This window comes from Electrophorus electricus, chromosome 6 (genome assembly GCF_041902795.1).
Source record: "Electrophorus electricus isolate QZ-2024a chromosome 6, ASM4190279v1, whole genome shotgun sequence".
Lineage (NCBI taxonomy): Eukaryota > Metazoa > Chordata > Actinopteri > Gymnotiformes > Gymnotidae > Electrophorus > Electrophorus electricus.
In genome coordinates this window covers 17,592,339-17,612,499 of record NC_137502.1, presented here as the reverse complement: position 1 = coordinate 17,612,499, position 20,161 = coordinate 17,592,339, and the positions used below count along the sequence as shown (strand labels likewise).

General features: G+C 43.7%; 1 protein-coding gene across 6 annotated transcripts in view; it reads left to right on the top strand.

Moving 5' to 3' along the window:
• The window catches only part of shank2a (SH3 and multiple ankyrin repeat domains 2a), a 124,592-nt gene that overhangs the window by 94,848 nt on the left and 9,583 nt on the right, over positions 1-20,161 (top strand). For 2 of the 6 annotated variants that reach the window (XM_081715879.1, XM_081715882.1), the window contains 5 exons: positions 5,569-5,704; positions 8,747-8,827; positions 12,745-12,869; positions 13,246-13,357; positions 14,846-17,252. In XM_081715879.1, the coding sequence (XP_081572005.1) occupies positions 5,569-5,704; positions 8,747-8,827; positions 12,745-12,869; positions 13,246-13,357; positions 14,846-17,252 (2,861 nt within the window). Of the gene's footprint in view, positions 1-5,568; positions 5,705-8,746; positions 8,828-9,064; positions 9,074-10,962; positions 10,987-12,326; positions 12,387-12,744; positions 12,870-13,245; positions 13,358-14,845; positions 17,253-20,161 lie in introns of all 6 variants that reach the window. The other 4 variants (XM_081715881.1, XM_081715883.1, XM_035525480.2 and 1 more) reach the window with 3 other exon arrangements.

Below are 20,161 nucleotides of genomic sequence, written 5' to 3'. Positions count from 1 at the left end.
AATCACTTTTTCACTGTAGAGGCAGTCTTAGAATAAGTGAAAAAGAATACCTTAAAATCCTATAGTTTGAATGTATGAATAAGTGCATGAGTTTGCAGTTCTGCTGATGGACTTGTCTAAATGAACCTCACTTCTTACACTGACTTCAGAAGTATTTGATTATCCACCTCTGTTCTAGAGAAGCTGAAAGATCGTGAAATGGATTCTCCCCAGACCTGTTGGCTTGAGAGTGACTGGGGAAAGATATAGCCTGCACTGCAGCATGTCCTCTAAGGCATTAGATAACCATTGCACTGTTTCCTACAGGGCAATTTGTGCAGGTGACCAGCAAATGTTGTTTCCTGTTACTGAAGTCATTTTACAGAGGGAGAAAACCAGCATGAGTGAGAGTAAGTGAGAAAACAGGTGAGATGGCAGTGAGAAATAGGTTCAGTAATGCCCCTAAACCCTCCTCACAAATCAGAACTGGCCCATCAGAACTGGCTGAGCTAGGCAAAGGCAGCACAACCCAGGTCAGTGGAGATGTGGGAGCGACTGGATGAGGCACCTTTACAGATCAAAGAACTTTAGCCTGCACCAGCTGTGTTCAAAGAAGACATTAGAATGAATATTCATGCTGAGTGGCCCACAAGTGTTGTATGAGATCTGGAACATTGTATGTGTGGACATTGACATGCACGCACATGGAAAGATGCTTTGGATGTTCATATCCAGAGTGTCTTAAAGCTCTTTGATCTGCGCCCTGGGTGTTGTGTTGGGTTTGATCACATGACAAACTCTTCCCACAGCAGATTGACTGTCTTATTCATTGATGTGACCCCTCAACCATAAAACTCTACTTTTAACTTTAATTTTAGTCTTTCCCTCTACACTCTCTAAAATTCTCTCTCTCACACACACACACTGACTCCCATTCACACATGCTGGTTTGTTTTGGTATTGACAGGAGTTCTTTTTACACACCGATCAATGCCTCCCTGCAGTACGCAAATCACACTCACACATGCACATGTGCACACACACACACACACACACACACACACACCTTCTCCCACTCATTGCACTGTTTTGGCCCTGTTGTGGGGCTTTGTGCTGTAGGCTTCTCCTGGCGCTCCACATGCATAGGAGCATACAGCCAGGCTTGTGCTTAGCAGATCACCACAGTAGATCCAATAACAACTGCAGTCCTTGAGCCAACCAAGTAACAGTGGGGGTGAGCAATTAGGCTACCATTTTGTGCTACACGATCTTTCTCAACAGGTGCAGTTCAAGAATTATGATGATTGGAATTAATTTAATTAAAATGTCACAACTTCTATCTGTATTTACTGATTGAATTTGTTCTTCAAACAGACTATTATTATTATTGCATCATGGATGACAGCCCACCACTTGAAGCTCAACTCCAGTAAAACTGAGCTTCTGTTCATCCCAGGTAGTCCCAACCGTTACCATGACCTCACAGTTTCCTTTGAGAACTCCCTGGTGTCACCATCTGAAGCTGCCCATAGCCTGGGCATAACTTTGGACAACCAGTTGTCGTTCTCAACTCATGTTTCTAATCTAACCCGGTCTTACAGATTCCTCCTTTGTAACATACGAAGGATTTGGCCCTTTCTCTCACAGGAAGATGCCCAGGTGCAGTCTCTTGTGCAGTCTCTTGTGATCTCAAAACTAGACTACTACAACTTGCTACTTGCTGGTCTTCCTCTAAGAGCCATCAGATGTCTACAACTTGTCCAGAATGAAGCAGCACATCTTCAATCTTCGGAAGTTCACACGTTACTCCACTGCTGTGCTCTCTTCATTGGCTCACAGTAGCTGCACACATCAGATTTAAAACCTTGATGCTTGCCTACAAAGCCAAAAATGGACCAGCCCCTTCATACATGAGGTCAATGGTCAAAGCCTCGAGTACTTCGAACTTGAAGTACAGCTCGGCTTGAAATACCTTGCTTCAGGTCTCATGGACGACAAGCATTGAGACTATTTTCTGTCCTGGCTCCAAGATGGTGGAATGAACTCCCACTTGCTGTCCAGACAGCAGAGTCCCTTGCAGTCTTCAAACGGAGACTGAAGACCCATCTATTTGCAGACTATTTAAAGGACAACTGACCCTGATATTGACTGGCTAAATTAGTACTTATTGTAGGGTATTGTTTATGTTGTTTAACAAACTCTAGCACTTATTGTTTATTGCACTTATCATTATTTAAGATAGACCTTATGTATTTTGTACTTCTAGGTCTCAGCATTGATCCCTGCATACTACAGTATTCTAGTTCATTGGTATGTTGGACTCTAACCTACTGTACTGTACTAGGATATATTCTATGAGTAAATGAAAAAAGCACTTTTGTAAGTCGCTCTGGATAAGAGCGTCTGCTAAAAGCCATAAATGTAAATGCAAATAAATCTTGAACCAAATAAGTCTGGCTGCTATTTACCTTCATAATCGACTACAATTAAACCCGCTTTCTAAAAAAATACACAGCAAATACCAAAAATGTTTTGTATAAGTACGAAAGGTCTTTACAAAAGTGATTTTGAAGTGTGTTGGAACAGTATAAATGTTATTGTGTTGACAAGATAAATTACAGGTATATTCATATAGCCATAATATAGCTGTTGCAGTGTTTGTGTGCCTGTTTTTTAGAACTGATCTCTCTCTCTCTCTCTGTCAGTTAAAATGGAATGAGAAGCCTGTGCTTCCTGTTGTATTCACCTTTAAAACATGATTTAAAATATGTCCGCCAGCATGCAAACAGTGACAATATTTACCATGATGAGTGTTTCTTATCTTCCCAAGCATTGGTCAGTTGCTATGCTTGATCAGGTGCCTTTCTTACTGGAGAAGGTTTGTTTGAGAGGAGTATCTGAGAGCATTGTCTGATCATTTACCAACTGACCAAAATAGAATTTTGACAGAAGTGTTTTGGTGCAGTGCTGCTCAGATGCAAGACATACATTATTAAAAAGTAAATTAGATTAGATTAGATCAAAAATGGCCTTTTGACTAACCATTCCTTTTGGCCTTTTGACTAACCATTCCAAGACTGAGCACAGTGGTTAAAGCCCCTTCCTGTGAGCTGTAGCAGACACACACACTGACGTAGGCAATGGGAAACATTATCACACACACACCACGCACTCTGCATATGCACATTGCATCTGCCCAAGTGAAAAACATGTGTTTTTCTTAATGCCGTTCGCAGTCTGTACATAATGACATATGTGCTGAAATAAGAAAGACTTGACATTAGATTATTTTGGTTTCTTGTGTATTTTCTTTAGCCAATTTATGGTGAGTAAGTCGCATCCTTTTAGATAAAGCAATATAAGCATTGAAGGTTTCCCTGTTTTGATTGCAGAAAGGGAGACTGACCTAGAATACACTGTGACACAAGAGCTGCAACACCCCAAACATACATGCACACGCGCGTACACACACACATTCTTATTCTGATATATATTCAAACACTAAGGTCTGCTGTCCTTCAGCAATACAAAACAAAACTGGGTTAGCAGGTGGAGCTGTTCACAGAATGAAGAATTTGTGTGTGTGTGTGTGTGTGTGTGTGTGTGTGTGTGTGTGTGTGTGTGTGTGTGTGTGTGTGCGTGCGTGCATGTGCGTGTGTCTGTGTAAGAAAGAGCCAAGCAGTGGAATCACAGTCCTGTGTAACCAAGGCAACAGCCCAGGAGGCTCCACATGCCTGGGTGGGGAAGAGAATATACAGCAGACATAATGTCAGCCTTACTCTTCTCTGTATCTCTATCATTCCGCTGTGTGTGTGTGTGTGTGTGTGTGTGTGTGTGTGTGTGTGTGTGTGTCTGTTTTTTTATATGGTGTGTTTGTGTGTTAAGCATTGGAAATACATGTGTATGTATGTGTCTGTATATTTGGATGGTTTGCACTAATCTACCCTTGCTTGTACTGCAAAAGGAAAAATGTAGACAGACCTAATGATGTTTATCTTGTTCTGTTCCCAATGCTACATTTTGGATTAGTCAGAGTGTGTTTCATTAATGAAGCATACTGCATCTCTGTACATGTGCCCCATCTCTCCTGGGCCTTGATAAGTTTGCTCTCACTGCACCATTTCTGCCTTGTTATTAGGAGAGACCAAGCGTCTGAGTCAGGAGCCAGCTGACAGCCTTCTCGGGCCCATCACAGACTGATTAATTCTGGGTATCTGGACCTCCCAGGCATGCTCTGACATAACCACAGTTAGGGTACACAACACAACCCAGCCGGAACATCGAATGTGGTGCTGGTTTCACTTTTGATAAAGGAGACATGTGGTTCTCCCTGCCCCATGGTGGGGGTGAGGCATCATCTTAACCGTGTGTAGTACCCGCCTGATCCAAATGTGTGAAATAAGACTGTGAGCTTGCAGTGAACTTGAGCAGCTCGTTGACTAAGGTGTGGTGGATGCAGGCACACATTTACATACACACGCACATAAACACAGGGAGGAGCTGGGTCAGAACAATGACAGTTCTGTATTTCACTTGTGTATAAATGACAGTGTGTGTATACATCAGCTAGATCTACTAAGCAGAAATCAGCAGTTTCTTGTCATAAGCTGTTTTGGGCTTGTTTTGGGCTCATAACAGGCCCTAATACATTACATCCTGATGTCTTAAGATGATATGATTCCCCATACACATCAGTGTCTCAGTTACATCCTGCATGCTCTGCAAAATACTCTTTCCTACTGGATGTTTCACTCAGTGCCATCGTCAAAACCAACTGCCACTGCACAGGGACCATAACACTCAGCCTGCATATGTGATTTTGATGTGATAGATGTCATGTTAATATGACAGATGTGTGTGTATCCATATTTCAAATTAATATGATGTGTAGCAGACCCTTCATATCATTGTGCACAAACATGAATATAGTCTGTTTTCTGAAAGATGTGTTTGCTAGATTTGTAGTGCTCATGTGACATTCCTAACATACTTGGCCATGTTATAAATATCACAAAACTGTCTGGCTATTGTCAAATACAAATGCTTGCTTTTAGACTCAGACACCACTGTACAGAAAAGAAAAAAAAAAAAGAAAAAAAATATATATATTTATTTATTTATTTATTTATTTATTTTTTAATAGCCCAGTCCAGATTATACTGTGTGTGTGTTCTGCAGTATCATGACTCATATCCTCTTCTGCTCATGAGCTGTATGTGTGAAAGCCCCCAGAGAGAGAGAAAGAATGAGTGAGGGTTTTTATAATGTAATGATACTTCCCAAATCAGGCTGGATCTTCCAGAAACCTTTAGAGCCTGGTGTGATATTGGCATGGCCTGATCTGCTCTTATTTGTCTGTTGAGGAGACTGAATTTTCTTTAACTGTTTCCAGATATACTGAAATATGTGGACATGGATAATGAGTAAATTTGTTTATTGCTCACATGTATGTTGAGTTATCCCACAGTGGGGGAGTGGCTTAGTAATTATATAAATTGAATATTTTGCCACCTACAGTTTGCAGAGTTTAAAATGTTATTTTAACTTATTTCCCCCCATTAATACGTACTGCGTTTGTGTGTTTTCCAGGTGAACCAGGAGAACGTGGTGAAGGTGGGCCATAGGCAGGTGGTGAATATGATCCGACAGGGAGGGAATCGACTGGTCATTAAGGTAGTGACAGTCACCAGGAACCTGGACCCTGACGACACCGCCCGGAAAAAAGGTAGCGCACCCCCTTCAGGATAACAGGTGACCCTGTACCTCCCTGCATGACTGCAGTTGTGACAGACAAGTGATGTGTGGTGACAGGCCTTTAGTTAGCTGTTTTATGTCAGGATGGTTTGTCAGTGTGTATCAGTATGTAAGAGGTGCTAGGTTCATGCTACATAACTATTGAACGTGTAGAGCAAGGTGCTAGCGACACCAGAGACATGGGTTCATTTCTGAGGGAGTATATACACTGTTAAATATGTAAGTCACTCTATCAAACAGTGGCAGTGAATGTAAACATATATTTGCTACAAAGGAAATTATCTTATTTATGTTGGAGATATGCATATTTCTCATATGACACAAGATGATGGTACTATTGTGTGGGAGCATAGTGTTGATTTAGGTCTGGGATGGGGGGACTTGTCTCGATTCCAATTCTGACATACCTATAGTATGTATTCTGACTTGTATAATATGTATTGTGTAGGCTACACTTGAGCTACATGACTATGGTATATGCATGAGTTATAGAGGTTAGGCTAATGCTACATGTCTATAGTGTAATCTAGGATGTATCTAGATTACAGATCCGGTGCAGTCCCCCGGGGGGCTGTGGTTTCCAATAGAAAGTACGCTGTGCGCAAATTGACTGCTGCTTCTCATCGCTGTGTGAGTGATTTGAGTGTAAAAGCTGATTTCTGTCTGAGTTTGAGAAAGGTGCTACACAAATGTGACTAATAATAATAATAATATCATCTGTCTAGAGGTTAGGCTCATGCTAGATGACTATATTGTGCTCTAGTATGTATATGTGTAGACGTTAGGCTAAAGTTACATGACTAGTGTAGTTAATGCTATATGGCTAGAATAGTCTATACTAGTTATGGTACATATCTGTGTAGAGGCAACTCTAATAGGCTAATATATGCTAATATACTAGACTACAGTATGGGTAGAAAATGCACATACATGTAGAATCTAGGCCAATAATATGACTATAGTCATTGCCTTCAAGCAGAATTGCACAGGGGTGCACAGATATATAGTATGATATACAAACATAAAGAACAGAAGAGTTGAAAACATTAGACAGGTCTCTCAGAGTTATGTTAATATAAAGTCTCTGTATTAGTGGTCATAATTTATTCAGTCTCACAATTTTGATGCAGTCTAACATTTAGGAAATTCAAACTGGGCAGAAGAGGTCTAACAGGGCCAGTGGATTCCCCAGACCTTTTGAGTCATTAATGAGTACCCTTTTTGGTGAAGGATTTTTGAGAGGAGCTGCTTTGTAGTCAAAAGCTCTTTTGAGTGTTCACCCCTATCACCACTATGATTCTGTATGGGGAAGGTGTCTCTATAGATCTCAGAGTAGTGTTTCAAGGTCATCCCATATCCGTTTGGGCAGTGGACTTTCTGGGAGCAGCGCCAAGCTAAAGGACATAACGTATTCATCAGAGGGCACGTGTGCATACAGTGGTGTGTGCCAGCCCACTCTGCCAGAGTCCTGCTGATTGGCCGTTTGGCACATGGTGCTCCCAGACTAAAACCACAGTGTGCCCGTCTGCCAGTTCAGACCAGCTCATGGCTGGAGCATGCGTTCTGAAGTGCCTGTCCTGCAGGCTTGGTCACCGAGGCCGAAGAGTTGAGACAGTGGGGGCCTCTGTGCCAAAGAGAGAGAGAGAGAAAGAGAGAGTGTGAGTGAGTGAGTGAGTGAGTGAGTGAGTAAATGAGTGAGTGAGGGAGGGAGGGAGGGAGGGTCAGGAACCAAACTGATTCACAAGAACATGTGCATGTACATAATCTCTTTTATTTTGTTACCCAGTCTGGTACCATGGTGGTGTGTACTGGAAGCTGCTCTGATCCTGTTTTTACACAGTTGTAACTCCTAAAGAATTAAAGTAAAGAGTTCTGAAAGTGAATTGTTTTAGAAGGAAGCTCTGACTTTCAGGCTACATGAAAAGCATGAAGTACTGTGCTTCAAAAGACTTGGACATTTGCCAGTCAGCAATAAATACATTTTTTATTGATCATGCCTACTGAGATGGCACGCTGATTATACCTTTGTCAGAGCTCGCAGTTTGATTCAAGTAATATTTAATTGATTAGCTGACAGACACACATGCACATGCAAGATCCACTTTGCACACACCTACTTGATTTGCGAGTTATTTTTTGTTTGTTAGCCTGGGTCTCTATCCCTTGCCCATTTCAGGTATATTTACTTTCCATTATTTTCCCATTATTATTGTTATGCGGTTCACAGTTTATTCATGGTAGCAGCAATTATAGGGAGATGTTGATATAACCATAACCATACATCCCTCTAACCACTCACAGTCCCTCCCCTCCACCCACACCACACGTGTAGGTGAAAAGAGAGAGACAGCTGCAAAAGCAAAGACTATAGACAAACTGGACAAATCAGGACAGACAAACAAGAACGTGTGACAGATCAATAAGCAGAGCAACAATATTCGTTTTTTTTCTCCTCGCCGATATTCTGTCTTTCAACCTTTTATTAAAAACAATGTGGACAAGAGAGGGAAAGATATATTAGATCTTAATGTATTGCAAAAAATTAGGATCAGGTTTCCTCAAATGATTTGCTGTTATTTTTTAGATTTTCTGTCTTCCGAGTCTTTCCAGGTTGAAGTGATCTGAGGATATACCAATACTTGAAATATGTGTTCTGTCCTTCCAGTTCAGCAATATTTCTCTTTTGGCAATAGTCAGTAATATTAATCTAAATGGTAGATGGCTGAGAATGAAAAGAGGCTATTAAGTAGTGCTGCAGTGGGACAGAAAGGGTTGGTTTGTTGGGCTTGATTTTTGCCCCTTCCAGGCTTCTGTTGCCTAAGAGCAAAGCAAGCTTTTAGCACCCTCCTGTGAGCACATCTTTGTTAAAGAAATACCTGTGATTGTCATCGGGCTGCATTCAGTATATACTTACTCAACTACTACAGAACCACAGAAGGCACTAACTGAACAAATGAAATAAACTGAAGCTGCTTTAGCATGTGTTGATGTGGACTTTGTATGTTCACTATAGCTCCACCTCCTCCGAAGAGAGCCCCTACGACTGCCCTCTCTATGCGCTCCAAGTCTATGACATCTGAATTAGAGGAGTTAGGTAAGCCACTAGTGAAAATGCAAACACACATGTATACACATACCTGCACATGCACATAGACTCGGTAACACACACACACAAATCCTCCAGCGTGCGTGCACGCACACAGAAGTACTTGCTAGCCCGAACCTGTCCATCTTTGACTTCACACAGAGCTCTCTCTTGATTGCTTGCTTGTTTGTTTGTTTGTTTGTTTGTTGGTTTTGGCCTCGTGTTGATTTGCTATAATCTCACCAGTGGATAAAGGTAAGCAGTGGTGTTATGCTGGTTGGAGCTCAAACATCTCACTTCATTTTGTGCAAATGGAGAAGCATGGTAACCCATTTGTTCCAGACGCAGCACGAACCTACTACCCCAATAGCAGACAATTCTGAGGCAAATATGTTGCATTTATGGCACTTATGGGTCAGTTATAGCAGTTGCAAATGTATTGTGCACCAAAACTGTAGCAGCTGAATTTCAGGTTTGTCATGTCATGTCAACTCTGGGCCATATGCGGTCTACACACAACCTTTCATGTGAAATGTTTGTATGGCATTTCCATTTTGGGCCCAAACTGACCTATCTCTAAACAGCAACATTCAAGCAGGGGCTGTGCTCCGGCACCGGGATTCGGACAAAGTCATGGCCGTCATTCCACGGTGGTATGTGGGCCGAATATAGGTAGTACGTGTGAGCTAGAACTGGGCCATCACTCGTTTGCTATCTGGGTATGGACATGTCGACTGCGTATTGTATTTCCAAAGCGTGTGATGTTGTCAGTGGCTGTATGACATATGAAAGGTCATGCCTCTGCTCTGTGCATGGTTCTGGAACTAACCCTGCTAGCACCACAGCCAGAAAGCAGTGCATGAGCATGCTTGAGTGCAGCATGAAGGGCTCTAGCAAAGTGCAGTCAAATGTGTCTGCATGTCATCATTCATTCTCATGTTTAGTTTCAACCTGTTTCATCTCAGGCATAATTTGCCCGTGACTGCCATGTTTTGTGATCGTGATTAAAAGTGAGAAGTAGCAGAGGTTTCCTAATTGGAAAGGTTTTCACCATTTTGACATCAGCCAAACACTTTATACTTGCTGTGGAATGGACGCTTCTTTTAATACGCTTCTGACATGAAACATGGAAATAGACCACAAAAGGGGCATGTGTGGCAGAGGGGTAGTGCGTGAGAGGAATATCTCTATGCTGCATGCTGCCCACCACCGTCAACCTAGTCTTGGGGAGACAGAGTCATCGGTGCCCCCAAAACCTCAAGACACTGTAGCACTGCCAATAATGTTTCAGTCCCATCTGTGGCGATGTAACTACAGGAGTTGGGATGTCTAGCAGGAGTGCCTGACCTCACTTCAGGCCCGTTAGCAGCATGTCTGTGTGCTCCCATGGCAGTCGAGGACTTGGCCTTTCAATGACACGTAGCTCGCGTTAGAGAAAGCTAAGCACTGGAGGAGGAGCCTTCTCAATCTGTGGCTAATGGAGATAAAGAAATGCTAAGAAAACAAGTAAAGGTGGAAAAAGAAATGTGCAAGTTATATAAGCAATGTCAATTACGTGAAGAAATCTGCATATGACGTCTAGAAAAAAATCTAATTCAGACTGATTTCATATATCCATCTCAATATTAATATTCAAAGTTCAGAAATCAATATTTAAATTGGATTTTGAAAGGAGGTTATAAGATTTTGAAAATAGTGATTTTTTTTTTCTCATGGTCTGCATCTGTTATGGTTCGGAATTGTACTGAGACTCATTTCTCTATGTTCTTCCTTTGTTTGTGGCATCTGTAATAGTGAGGTCTGGAATCTAAAAGATGCTGTTATATGTGCTTTAAATATTTGTTAATTTTGCTTTGATGTAAATGCATGGAAAATCTAGGACAAGTATATGCTTTTAGTTGGGGTAAGAATTATTTTATATCATCTCATCCTCATTTAATTTAGATATGTCACCCTGCTGTTGACTTCATGTCTTAATCAGTAAATCTTACTGTCTGGTCAACATCTTAAATATAGGAATAGCAAAGGAATTTAAGTGTGTGTGTGTGTGTGTGTGTGTGTGTGTGTGTGTGTGTGTGTGTGTGTGTAAGATTGATATCTTTTCGATCTTGACCTGTGCAGTATGATTTCCATTCTTTCCCCAGCCACCTTGAGGATAAAGAAAGGTGGTAAGTTTTAGTGATCTTTATATACAGCCCAAAATAATTTGCCATCAGACTCACAAGTTTAAATTACTGTCATTTTTCTTAAATCAACATCGCAGCTTTGATCACAGTTTGTATGCTGAGAGTATTAGTGTCTGAAGTCCGTTATGGCCCTATTTTTGTGTGTGTGTGTGTTCTCTGATTGGATTGTTGTAGAAGAAACAGGACAGTATTTTTCCAGCAGACCCAAGGCAGGCAAGCTAATTTCTAGCAGTTGCATATTCAAAATTTTTACTTGTGCAAACAGATTTGTGATATAGTTTCTTCTGAAATTCCTAGATGATTGATTTGTTTGTGTATTTGTGACTGAGGAGTGTGTAGTATTTTGCTGTGCTAGTCTTTTTGCTCTTATGATTTTAGAAACTCTCAAACCTATTCAGGCTATCTGGTCACTGTTTCTAGCCATACACACTAACTGCAGGACTGTTTGTTTGTTTGTTTGTTTTTGACTCTCTAAAGATGGAGTTCTCTGTAAAATCGACTGCTGAATGACTCAACACATGATTTACCATTTTGCAACTTTACATAGCTCTCTCTCTCTCTCTCTCTCTCTCTCTCTCTTTATATATATATGTGTGTATAAAGCTATTAGTGTAGCAGTTAGTGACCGTGTGTGTGTGTGCGTGTGCGTGCGCGCGTGCGTGTGTGCGTGCGCATGTGTGTGCGTGCGTGTGCATGTGTGTGTGTGTGCGTGTGCATGCCTATGCATGTATGTGTGTGCATCTGAGTGTATGTTAAAAGAATGGGTGACTGAGCCCACTCTGTCAGGGTTTCCCAGACCCGCTTTTGGATGCCATAGGTTTTCTCTGCATTAGCACACCTGCTTTGGAGTTTGGAGTTCCTGTCTGTTTTTCCTGTCTGCAGTGTGGCAAATCTTTAGTTTTGGTTGCTTTTTCGTTCATCTTTTCTCCTGCTGTAAGAGATGATGTTCTAATTGAGTTGCATTCATTTGCAGCCATGCTTTGTGCTGTGGGCCAGCCACAACGACTGTAAGAGTGTTGTGTAGTGTCATATAAAATATACAGGACAAGACTAAATTGAAATAAAGTCAAAAAGAATAATATATTTAAATAATATTATAAAGAATCCTGTTTTTGTGTGTGTGTGTGTGTGTGTGTGTGTGTGTGTGTGTGCGTGCATGCGTATATATATGTTTGTGCTTCTCTGTGTGTATGTGTGTGGGTGTGTGTTTGTGGTAGGGGGAGGGTGTATGTGTGGGTATGTGAGTGGTGTGTGGGGGTGTGTGTTGCATGCTGTGTGTGTGTGACTGTTCTGAACCTTCTTTTCTCCCCGTCTCTGTGTAGATACTCAGCCTTCTATTGTTGAGGGTCTGAAGAAGAGGATTGTTTTTCAAGTCACACTAAGTAATCACCCAAATGCATGGAGGCTGTTTACCAGCACAGGCCAGAGAAGGCGAAATGCAGTCGCTAGCATGCGCCTCAGTGGCACTGGCTAACACTACAGCATACGGCTGGGATCTCTGAAGAGCTTGCACGGCTTTGGGGCTGTCCAGTCTGTTAGCGCCTTCTTTTATTTCTTTTCTTTTTTTTTTTTTTGAAATTACCTTTTATCTTCTGAAAAGTTTCCTTTGATGATAAGACATATGGAGATACTGGTTTTTGGTGCCACGGAGATTTTATTTTTTGGTTTCTTTCTTCGGTAGGGTAAGTTATTCTTGCTGTTGTCCTTTTATTCAGTTTAGGATGTTGGCATCTGTTGCAGATAAAGTAGACGAAATGGCACCATCGCAGAAGACCGGCGGGGAGAATGCGTCAGCGGACATGAGGGTGGCTACTATCAAGCCGCGACCCTCCAGTCGCTGTTTGGCAACACCCACAGATTTCAATGTAACTCAGTGTAACAATGTAATTGCAGCGTTTCTCACTATGTCTAACACAGGGTTGCCACACCCAGTGTGATAGCATTGCGGAGTCTAGGGGTTACCCTGCTCTAACACCCCCAAACCATATGGTGCATTCATGGAGGAAGTGGTAATTAAGTAACTGCAATCAAGTGATAAACTGCAGTTCTCGCATCCCACCTAGACAACAGTGATAGCAAATCCTGTAGAGTATTTAATTGTGTAAACGTGCTTCTTTGACATGTTGGTGATATGACATGAGGTTGATATGGTTCCTCTGACTGATGTGAGACAATATCACATGGGTGATGGTCATTATTGTGTGATTGAATTCTACTAAAGGTCTTGTATTTTTCTTTCAGTCCATGTATGAGCGGCAGGGTGTCGCTGTTGTACCTCCTACTGTTCCTGGTGGCCCCCAGGCACCATACCTTGGTGTACCAAAGGACCCAATGAGGAGGCAGAAGTCTATTGGTAAGCCACACCGGTTAGGTTATCAGTTATCCGGCCTGTGGAAATGCATCACAGTGTGGTGAATTTTTTTAAGTTATATTTTGTGAGATCTTAATGTTTTTTTTCATTAATCCAGACAAAAAAAAAATCAGCTATGCCTTCATAGTAACACTAAGTGTTAACATTAACACTTTTCTGTAAACGTAAAATATCCCTGACTTGTTGAAAGCGTTTGAGTTTCTCTGAGATGTATAGCCTTAAAAGTTGGCCTTTATTCCTTTATGCTGGTACAGTACTATTATTGTTTTTTGCTGTGGTCCTGTGGAGTCTTATTTTAGCCTGCAGATCTATTTTTATGTTTTGTTTGATTGCTATTCCCAGTCTGCACTGCCACTGTTCAGCGAGATTTGTCTCAGTAGTGAGTTCATTAGGACCGATTATGGCTAAAATTGATCTACTGGCCACTCAAAATCCCTCTAGTGCGACCGTTAGAGCTAATTATGCCTTTGGGAGAAAAAAAGACCTCGTCAGCAAATGCATTTTAATACACAATATTTTTATTCACGATCGCACGTATTCCCGTCGCCTCTCTTTACCGCTTGCCTGAGGCAGAGGTTTGTTGGGTGGATGTCCCCTCTTAAGTTGATCAGACCCTCCACTCTTCCTTGGGAGTGCCCAACTTTCGTATGTATCCTAGTTACAAACACCATGCTCAGTGCAAGGAATCAAACAGATTGAGTCACTGTGTATCTGCGTGGATCTGTGAACAGAACAGGCCAAACAATGTGAAGAATGCATATATCTGAGTATTTGGTCCACCATCACTAAGTGCTGGAATAACTGAAGGACCTTCTGTGTTACGTTCAGGCTACTGAGAGTTTTAAATGTATCTTTAATGTATTTTTTTTTTTTGGGGGGGGGGGTGTATCTAAGCAGTTTGTCGCAAAATATTTCCTATTAAGGTGTAATCAATTTATATAGGCCAAGCTCCAGCTGCATATTTATGGTTAGCAAAGTGGCAAAGCTCCACCTTGCATTATTACAATTTATTCCCATATGAAAAGAAGCAAATGACAGGATGCTGTTGATGCTATAGTACAGCACTGTTGTCATAAATGAAAAGCTTTAAAAGTCTAAAGAAGCTTGTTCTCGACAATTTTATTAATAACATGTAATTAAAATCACAGCTCTTGTGAATAGAAAATTGCATTCTTTCAAAAGCACAAAGCTGATATGAAATTGATTAATTGCTCAGCACTGAATCAAATAGTGTTTGTTCTGCAGCTGGGAGGCACTGATTAAGTAACTGTGAATATTGAAGCTATCTACTGAGTTCATTAACAAGCTAAAGACTAGAAATTTCCTGTATATTAATTTTGTGCCCTTGCTACAGATATTTTTGAATGAGATTTGTGAATATTTGTGAAATATTTGTGCACAAAAACCATACCAGACCAAACCATACTATCTGCAGTGGTAAACAGATAATGTGCTGTTTGTGTTACCCAGGAAACACGGAAGAGGAGAAGCAGTTCCTGACTCCTCCATTGCTGAAGTTCACCCGGAGCCTTTCTATGCCTGACACATCAGAAGACATCCCCCCTCCACCTGGCATTTCCCCCCCATCGCCTCCTTTCAACCCCAGTGCCCCAATGTCACGGGGTTATGGTGCCGGCCAGCCAGGCTTTGCTCAGCCTCTAGCAGCTGGCAGAGGGTATGGCACCACAGGCACTATCCTCAGAGACCGGGGAGGGTTCCATCGGCAGAACTCAGAACAGTACGACCCTCAGAATTCTGCAGCAAGCCAGCAGAATGCCCGCAGCCGAAGTAGGGCAGCCGTGCCCGAGAACCCATACTCTGAAGTTGGCAACAAGATGGCATACATCCCTGCCAAGCCAGCGCGGAGGAAGGGCATGCTGGTGAAGCAGCCCAACGTGGAGGATAGCCCCGAGAAGACCTGCTCCATCCCCATCCCCACCATCATCGTCAAGGAGCCATCCACCAGCAGCAGCGGCAAGAGCAGCCAAGGCAGCAGCATGGAGATTGAGACGAGCGCACCCGAGCACCCAGGGCAGCTTCGGCCCGAGGACACGCTCGGCGTCAACAATCCATTTGCCGCTGCCATCGCTGGTGCTGTGCGCGACCGTGAGAAGCGGTTGGAAGCACGCAGAAACTCACCCGCCTTCCTGTCCACGGACCTCGGAGACGAGGACTTGCCCGCCCCAATCCCACGCTTGCGCCACTCAAAGTCCATTGACGAGGGCATGTTTGGAAACAATGAGGGGCTACGGACACTTGTGGCTCCGCCCACGTCACTGCTGGCCACTCCGCAGGGCTGCGGAGGCGAGAGCAGCACAGGTGGAGGCGGAAGCAGTGCGGGCAATGTGACAGACTTCAACAGCCCTGAACCCACTATTGTGCGTGAACCTCTGAGCACACGCACGAGAAACTGCCCTGACCTGGACAGTCCAGTCAGCCTCCCGGTGACTATAAAGACCTACAGCTCCAATGGTGGAGGATACCACCATCCAGTCACAGGCAAGGCTCTGGATCCCAATTCCCCACTAGCCTTGGCCCTGGCTGCACGGGACAGAGCCATGAAAGAGCAGACACAGCCCCCTCCACCGCCGCCCAAGGTGGAGCCACACAAACCAGACCTCAACCAGCCACTCTTTATTGACACCAAGCTCCGTTCAGGCATTGAAGCCACCTTCGCAACCTCGGTGGGAGCAGGCAGGCCGGCAGGCCGTGGCGGACTTCGGAGGCAGGCAACAGAGTCCAAATATGAGGCAGAGGGTGCCAAAGTCAGCAAGAAGACAGAGGAAAAGAAGAACATGCTGATTGACATTGTGGACACGTCACAACAGAAGTCAGCTGGCTTGCTCATGGTGCACACATTGGACGGGCTGAAGCCCAAGGAGAACAGTGCAGGAGAAGTGGGCAAGAGGGAGGAAGGAGGAATTACACTACAGGATGGTGCCCCACAAGCAAGAGAGCCGGGCCATAAACCCCTGACCCCTCACGTCCAGCCACCTACCACGCCCCGGATGAAAAGCATCACGGCGGATGGCTCGGTAGACGAGCCAATTAAGTTGCCCTTTCGCATCCCCCCTCCCCCCCTGGCCTCTGTGGACATTGATGAAGAGTTTGTGTTTGCGGAACCTTTGCCTCCTCCCCTGGAGTTTGCCAACAGTATTGACATTCCTGAAGACCAGGTTGCGGAGATCCTAAAGCAGAGGAAAAACAGCATACCTGGTGGACCCTTGCCCCCCTACCATCCCCACGCCCCTCCGCATGTCGGAACCGAGCCCAAGCGTCCCATCGGGATTTTGAACTGCATGCCCCCACCCAGCTACCCCCCGCCACCACCTGAGAGCTTTGAACTTGTCACGGACTCAGGCATCGAAGAGGTGGACAGTCGGAGCAGTGGAGACCCTCACTTAGAGACCACCAGCACCATCTCTACCGTGTCCAGCATCTCAACGCTGTCATCAGAAGGCAGTGAGGCCCTGGACACCTGCACAGTCTATGCAGACGGGCAGGCCTTCCTGGTGGACCGGCCCCCTGTGCCGCCCAAACCAAAAATGAAGCCCATCATCAACAAGAGTAATGCACTTTACCAGGACCCCCTGATTGAAGAGAGCCCTGAATGCTTCAATCCGGCCCCGCCCATGCCACCCCCACTCCCCAGCTCTGGCCCCATCCACTCTGAGCCTCCCAAAACACACACTCAGCGAAGCTCCAAGCTCTGGGGGGATCCTTCGGAGCTCCGAGGCTCCCCTTCTTCCAGTCCAGACCCCAAGGCCAACATGATCAGTGAGCTGAGCTCCGTCCTCCAGCACATGAACCGAGAGAAATCCCCCAGACAAGCAGACTCTCTTGACTCACCAACGACACCCAAGAGCTTTGCCAGCAGGTGAGTGACTGCCTCCTGATAATGCCGCAACTCGCCAAAGTCTCTTTCCTTGGTCTGCAGTGTGTCATCTCGGGAAACAGGCAGCCTGTGTAGTGTAGTGTTATTTTTGAGTTTGTTCCATCCTTTACAAGGATCTGCTGCTCAGATTTACCATGGGTCTGTAGGATTGCTTCCATCATAGAACTGCAGATGTGGCTGTGTTATGCTAAACACTCTTATGGGGTAAGAAGGTGCATGGAACTGTCAGATTATTTTCCCTGCTTTCAGGGGAAACATGAATGACCTTATGAAGCACTCTTGACCCACTGATCAGCATTATTAAGGGTGCTTTCTCCACTCTGAGATATCTGCTATCTGCTTCAAGCGGCAATGGGCAAACTTACAAAAGTTGACCGTACATTTTGAAGTACTAGAATTGTGGTTGCCTCAGGCATGTAATGGCAAGACAGACTTGCAGCGTTGTAACCATGTACGTGCATCTTCACCCAACACCTGAAACCAGCTGCTTTTTCCGTTGCCATGTGTCTTGCAGAAGATGGTGAATTATTCACACTGCACATGCATTTTACATAAAGAGATACTGCCATAAGTGCCGAGGAGTTATGGGAAAATAAAGAGATCATTTGGAATACCTTCCTTTACTTCAGCCTCTTCCTCTTTTTCTCTCTCCCTCTTTCTCTCTTGCTCTCTATCTCTTACTCTCCCTCCCTCCTTCTCTCTCTCTTTCTGTCTTTCATGAAGACTGGGTTTGATGTTCACTGGGTTGACATTAGTAAATGGAGATATCATAAAACTGATTGCAGCAACTCAGATTAAAAGTAATCACAGTATTTGTATCATAAAACAAGCAACCAGGCAAAGGATGCGCACCACAAACTTTTATTGTTTGTTTATTATGGTGTATAGGGGTGCTTTTATCCTACCCATATGCAAAAGTAACTTTATTAATCATCTCTTGGAAAAATCGCAGAATACTTATGAAGCACAGGAAGTGGTTTGGCTAATGCCAACCTGCAAGATGTGTTCATCAGTAGAATAGGTCTCCTTTCACTCGATTCACTCGGTACAACACATGTATGGGATATGACGCCCTCGTGTGTCTGGCTGCGGACAGCTTTATTCACACCTGTAAGGCAGATGATACTTTGTGACGAGGGTGAGTGACGTTGCCCCCACGCATATCACAAGCATCCCTCTCCAGTTCTTACATTCTTTACCTCACTACGAACACCTCATGGCTCTCTTAGTTTTTGATGACGCTGAACTGTTCAACCTCGGAGCAAACAAGCATGGTCTGCCTGATAACCAGGATGAGCTGCAGATTAGTCAGTCCTTTGCGGCTGTTGAGGGGAGGCATGAGGAGGATGAGACCTCCTCCACTTCACTTTCTTGTCGCACGTTACAGAAGTAGAATGTGAATGGCCCGTTCCTTCCCCCGCTAAAAAGTCAACAAGGTTTGCTGGGTTATTCCTTTCCTAGTGTCCTAACAGTGCTAAAACCTCATCTCTTTATGTTTCCAGATTTTATAACTGAGTTAATGTCGTCCTGGGCTAAAACTGCCAACTTGCACTACGGTTGCCAGATTATACATAATTATTGCATCTAGAATGGACTATACCAACCCATTTCTGATTCAGTTTGGGGAACTATCTTTATCACCTGTTTGATGAGAAGGATTTTATGTCTTCCCTGAGGATCACTACTTCATTGCCTGCTACTAGTGTATAAAGTACTCAGGAAAAGTAAGGGAGCATCCACTAAACTGTAGCAGTAACCTGAGACAATAGTTCTTTCCACCTAAGGCAAGACGGTGCATGTGTGCCATTCTGCAACGTGAGCTATAAACAGACTAACTTGCAAGGCCATTTGTGGGGTGAAACTGACCGCCAGTAGCCAAACTGGGGATTTCAGGTTCAGTCGGCATTTGTTATTGCATTCTCAATAGGCAATTTTATTTTGCTTTGAGAAAAATAACTTTATTAAGGCACTTTCTGGAGAAAGTGAATTCATAGTCTTTCCATGCACTCAGAGAAGAGACTTGAAAACACATTATCAACCCTAAAATAGGGTTTTGAATGGGAACTGCCTTCTACACCCACATACAGTGACTGGTTTGTAGTGATGTTTTTGCGCAAATGCTTTGAAAGAACAGGTACTTTGTTAACTGTACTGGAGTTAAAAATAAAAAAAAAATTTAAAAGTATTTTTTGAGCATGGCCCTGGAACAACAAGAAACATGACACCTCTTAGGTGGCACTCAAGGTGAAATTGTGGTTTTGCCAAGCTGCAGTTCCTTCCAGACAGCAACATACTTCTAAGGAGGAATTATGTTTTTTTCTTCCTCATTGATGGATCCTTCTGAAGGCCAGGCCAAAGACCTGTACCCCAAGCCTACTGGTGTGGGATATGTTTAAGTGACTGCTGCTTAAAGGGGGCATTCCCAGAAATGACCGATGGAGCAGTGCTCTTTGCAGGTGGGAGCAGTGCTGTCAGTTTGTGAACACTCGTCTGGGGCTTAGGTTTCATTTCACGCCTGGGCAGAATAGAACCCAAAGCTTTTGTTTGCTTCTTTCTGAGCTCAAATTTGGTTTGAATGGCCTTAAGTGACTGACCAAACCAACACGCTGAGCAGAGCTGCTCATCCAAATAATTCACCCGATCTCTGTCAGGCATGTCAGATAGTGTTAGCTACAAATGGCACCGAACCACAACCGTAGCTGCTATTACTCTGCCCAATGAAAGCATGGCACACCACAACAACGCAGATGACGTGAACCGAGGCAATCCTGATATTGATCTCGATCTTTTTTTTCCAGCTGAGAAAAGCAGAAGCAGCAATGCAGTAAAGGGAGTAAAGGTGGTCTTGCAACCCATTGGTTACACGAGAGAGCAAAGTAAGATGCAAAAGA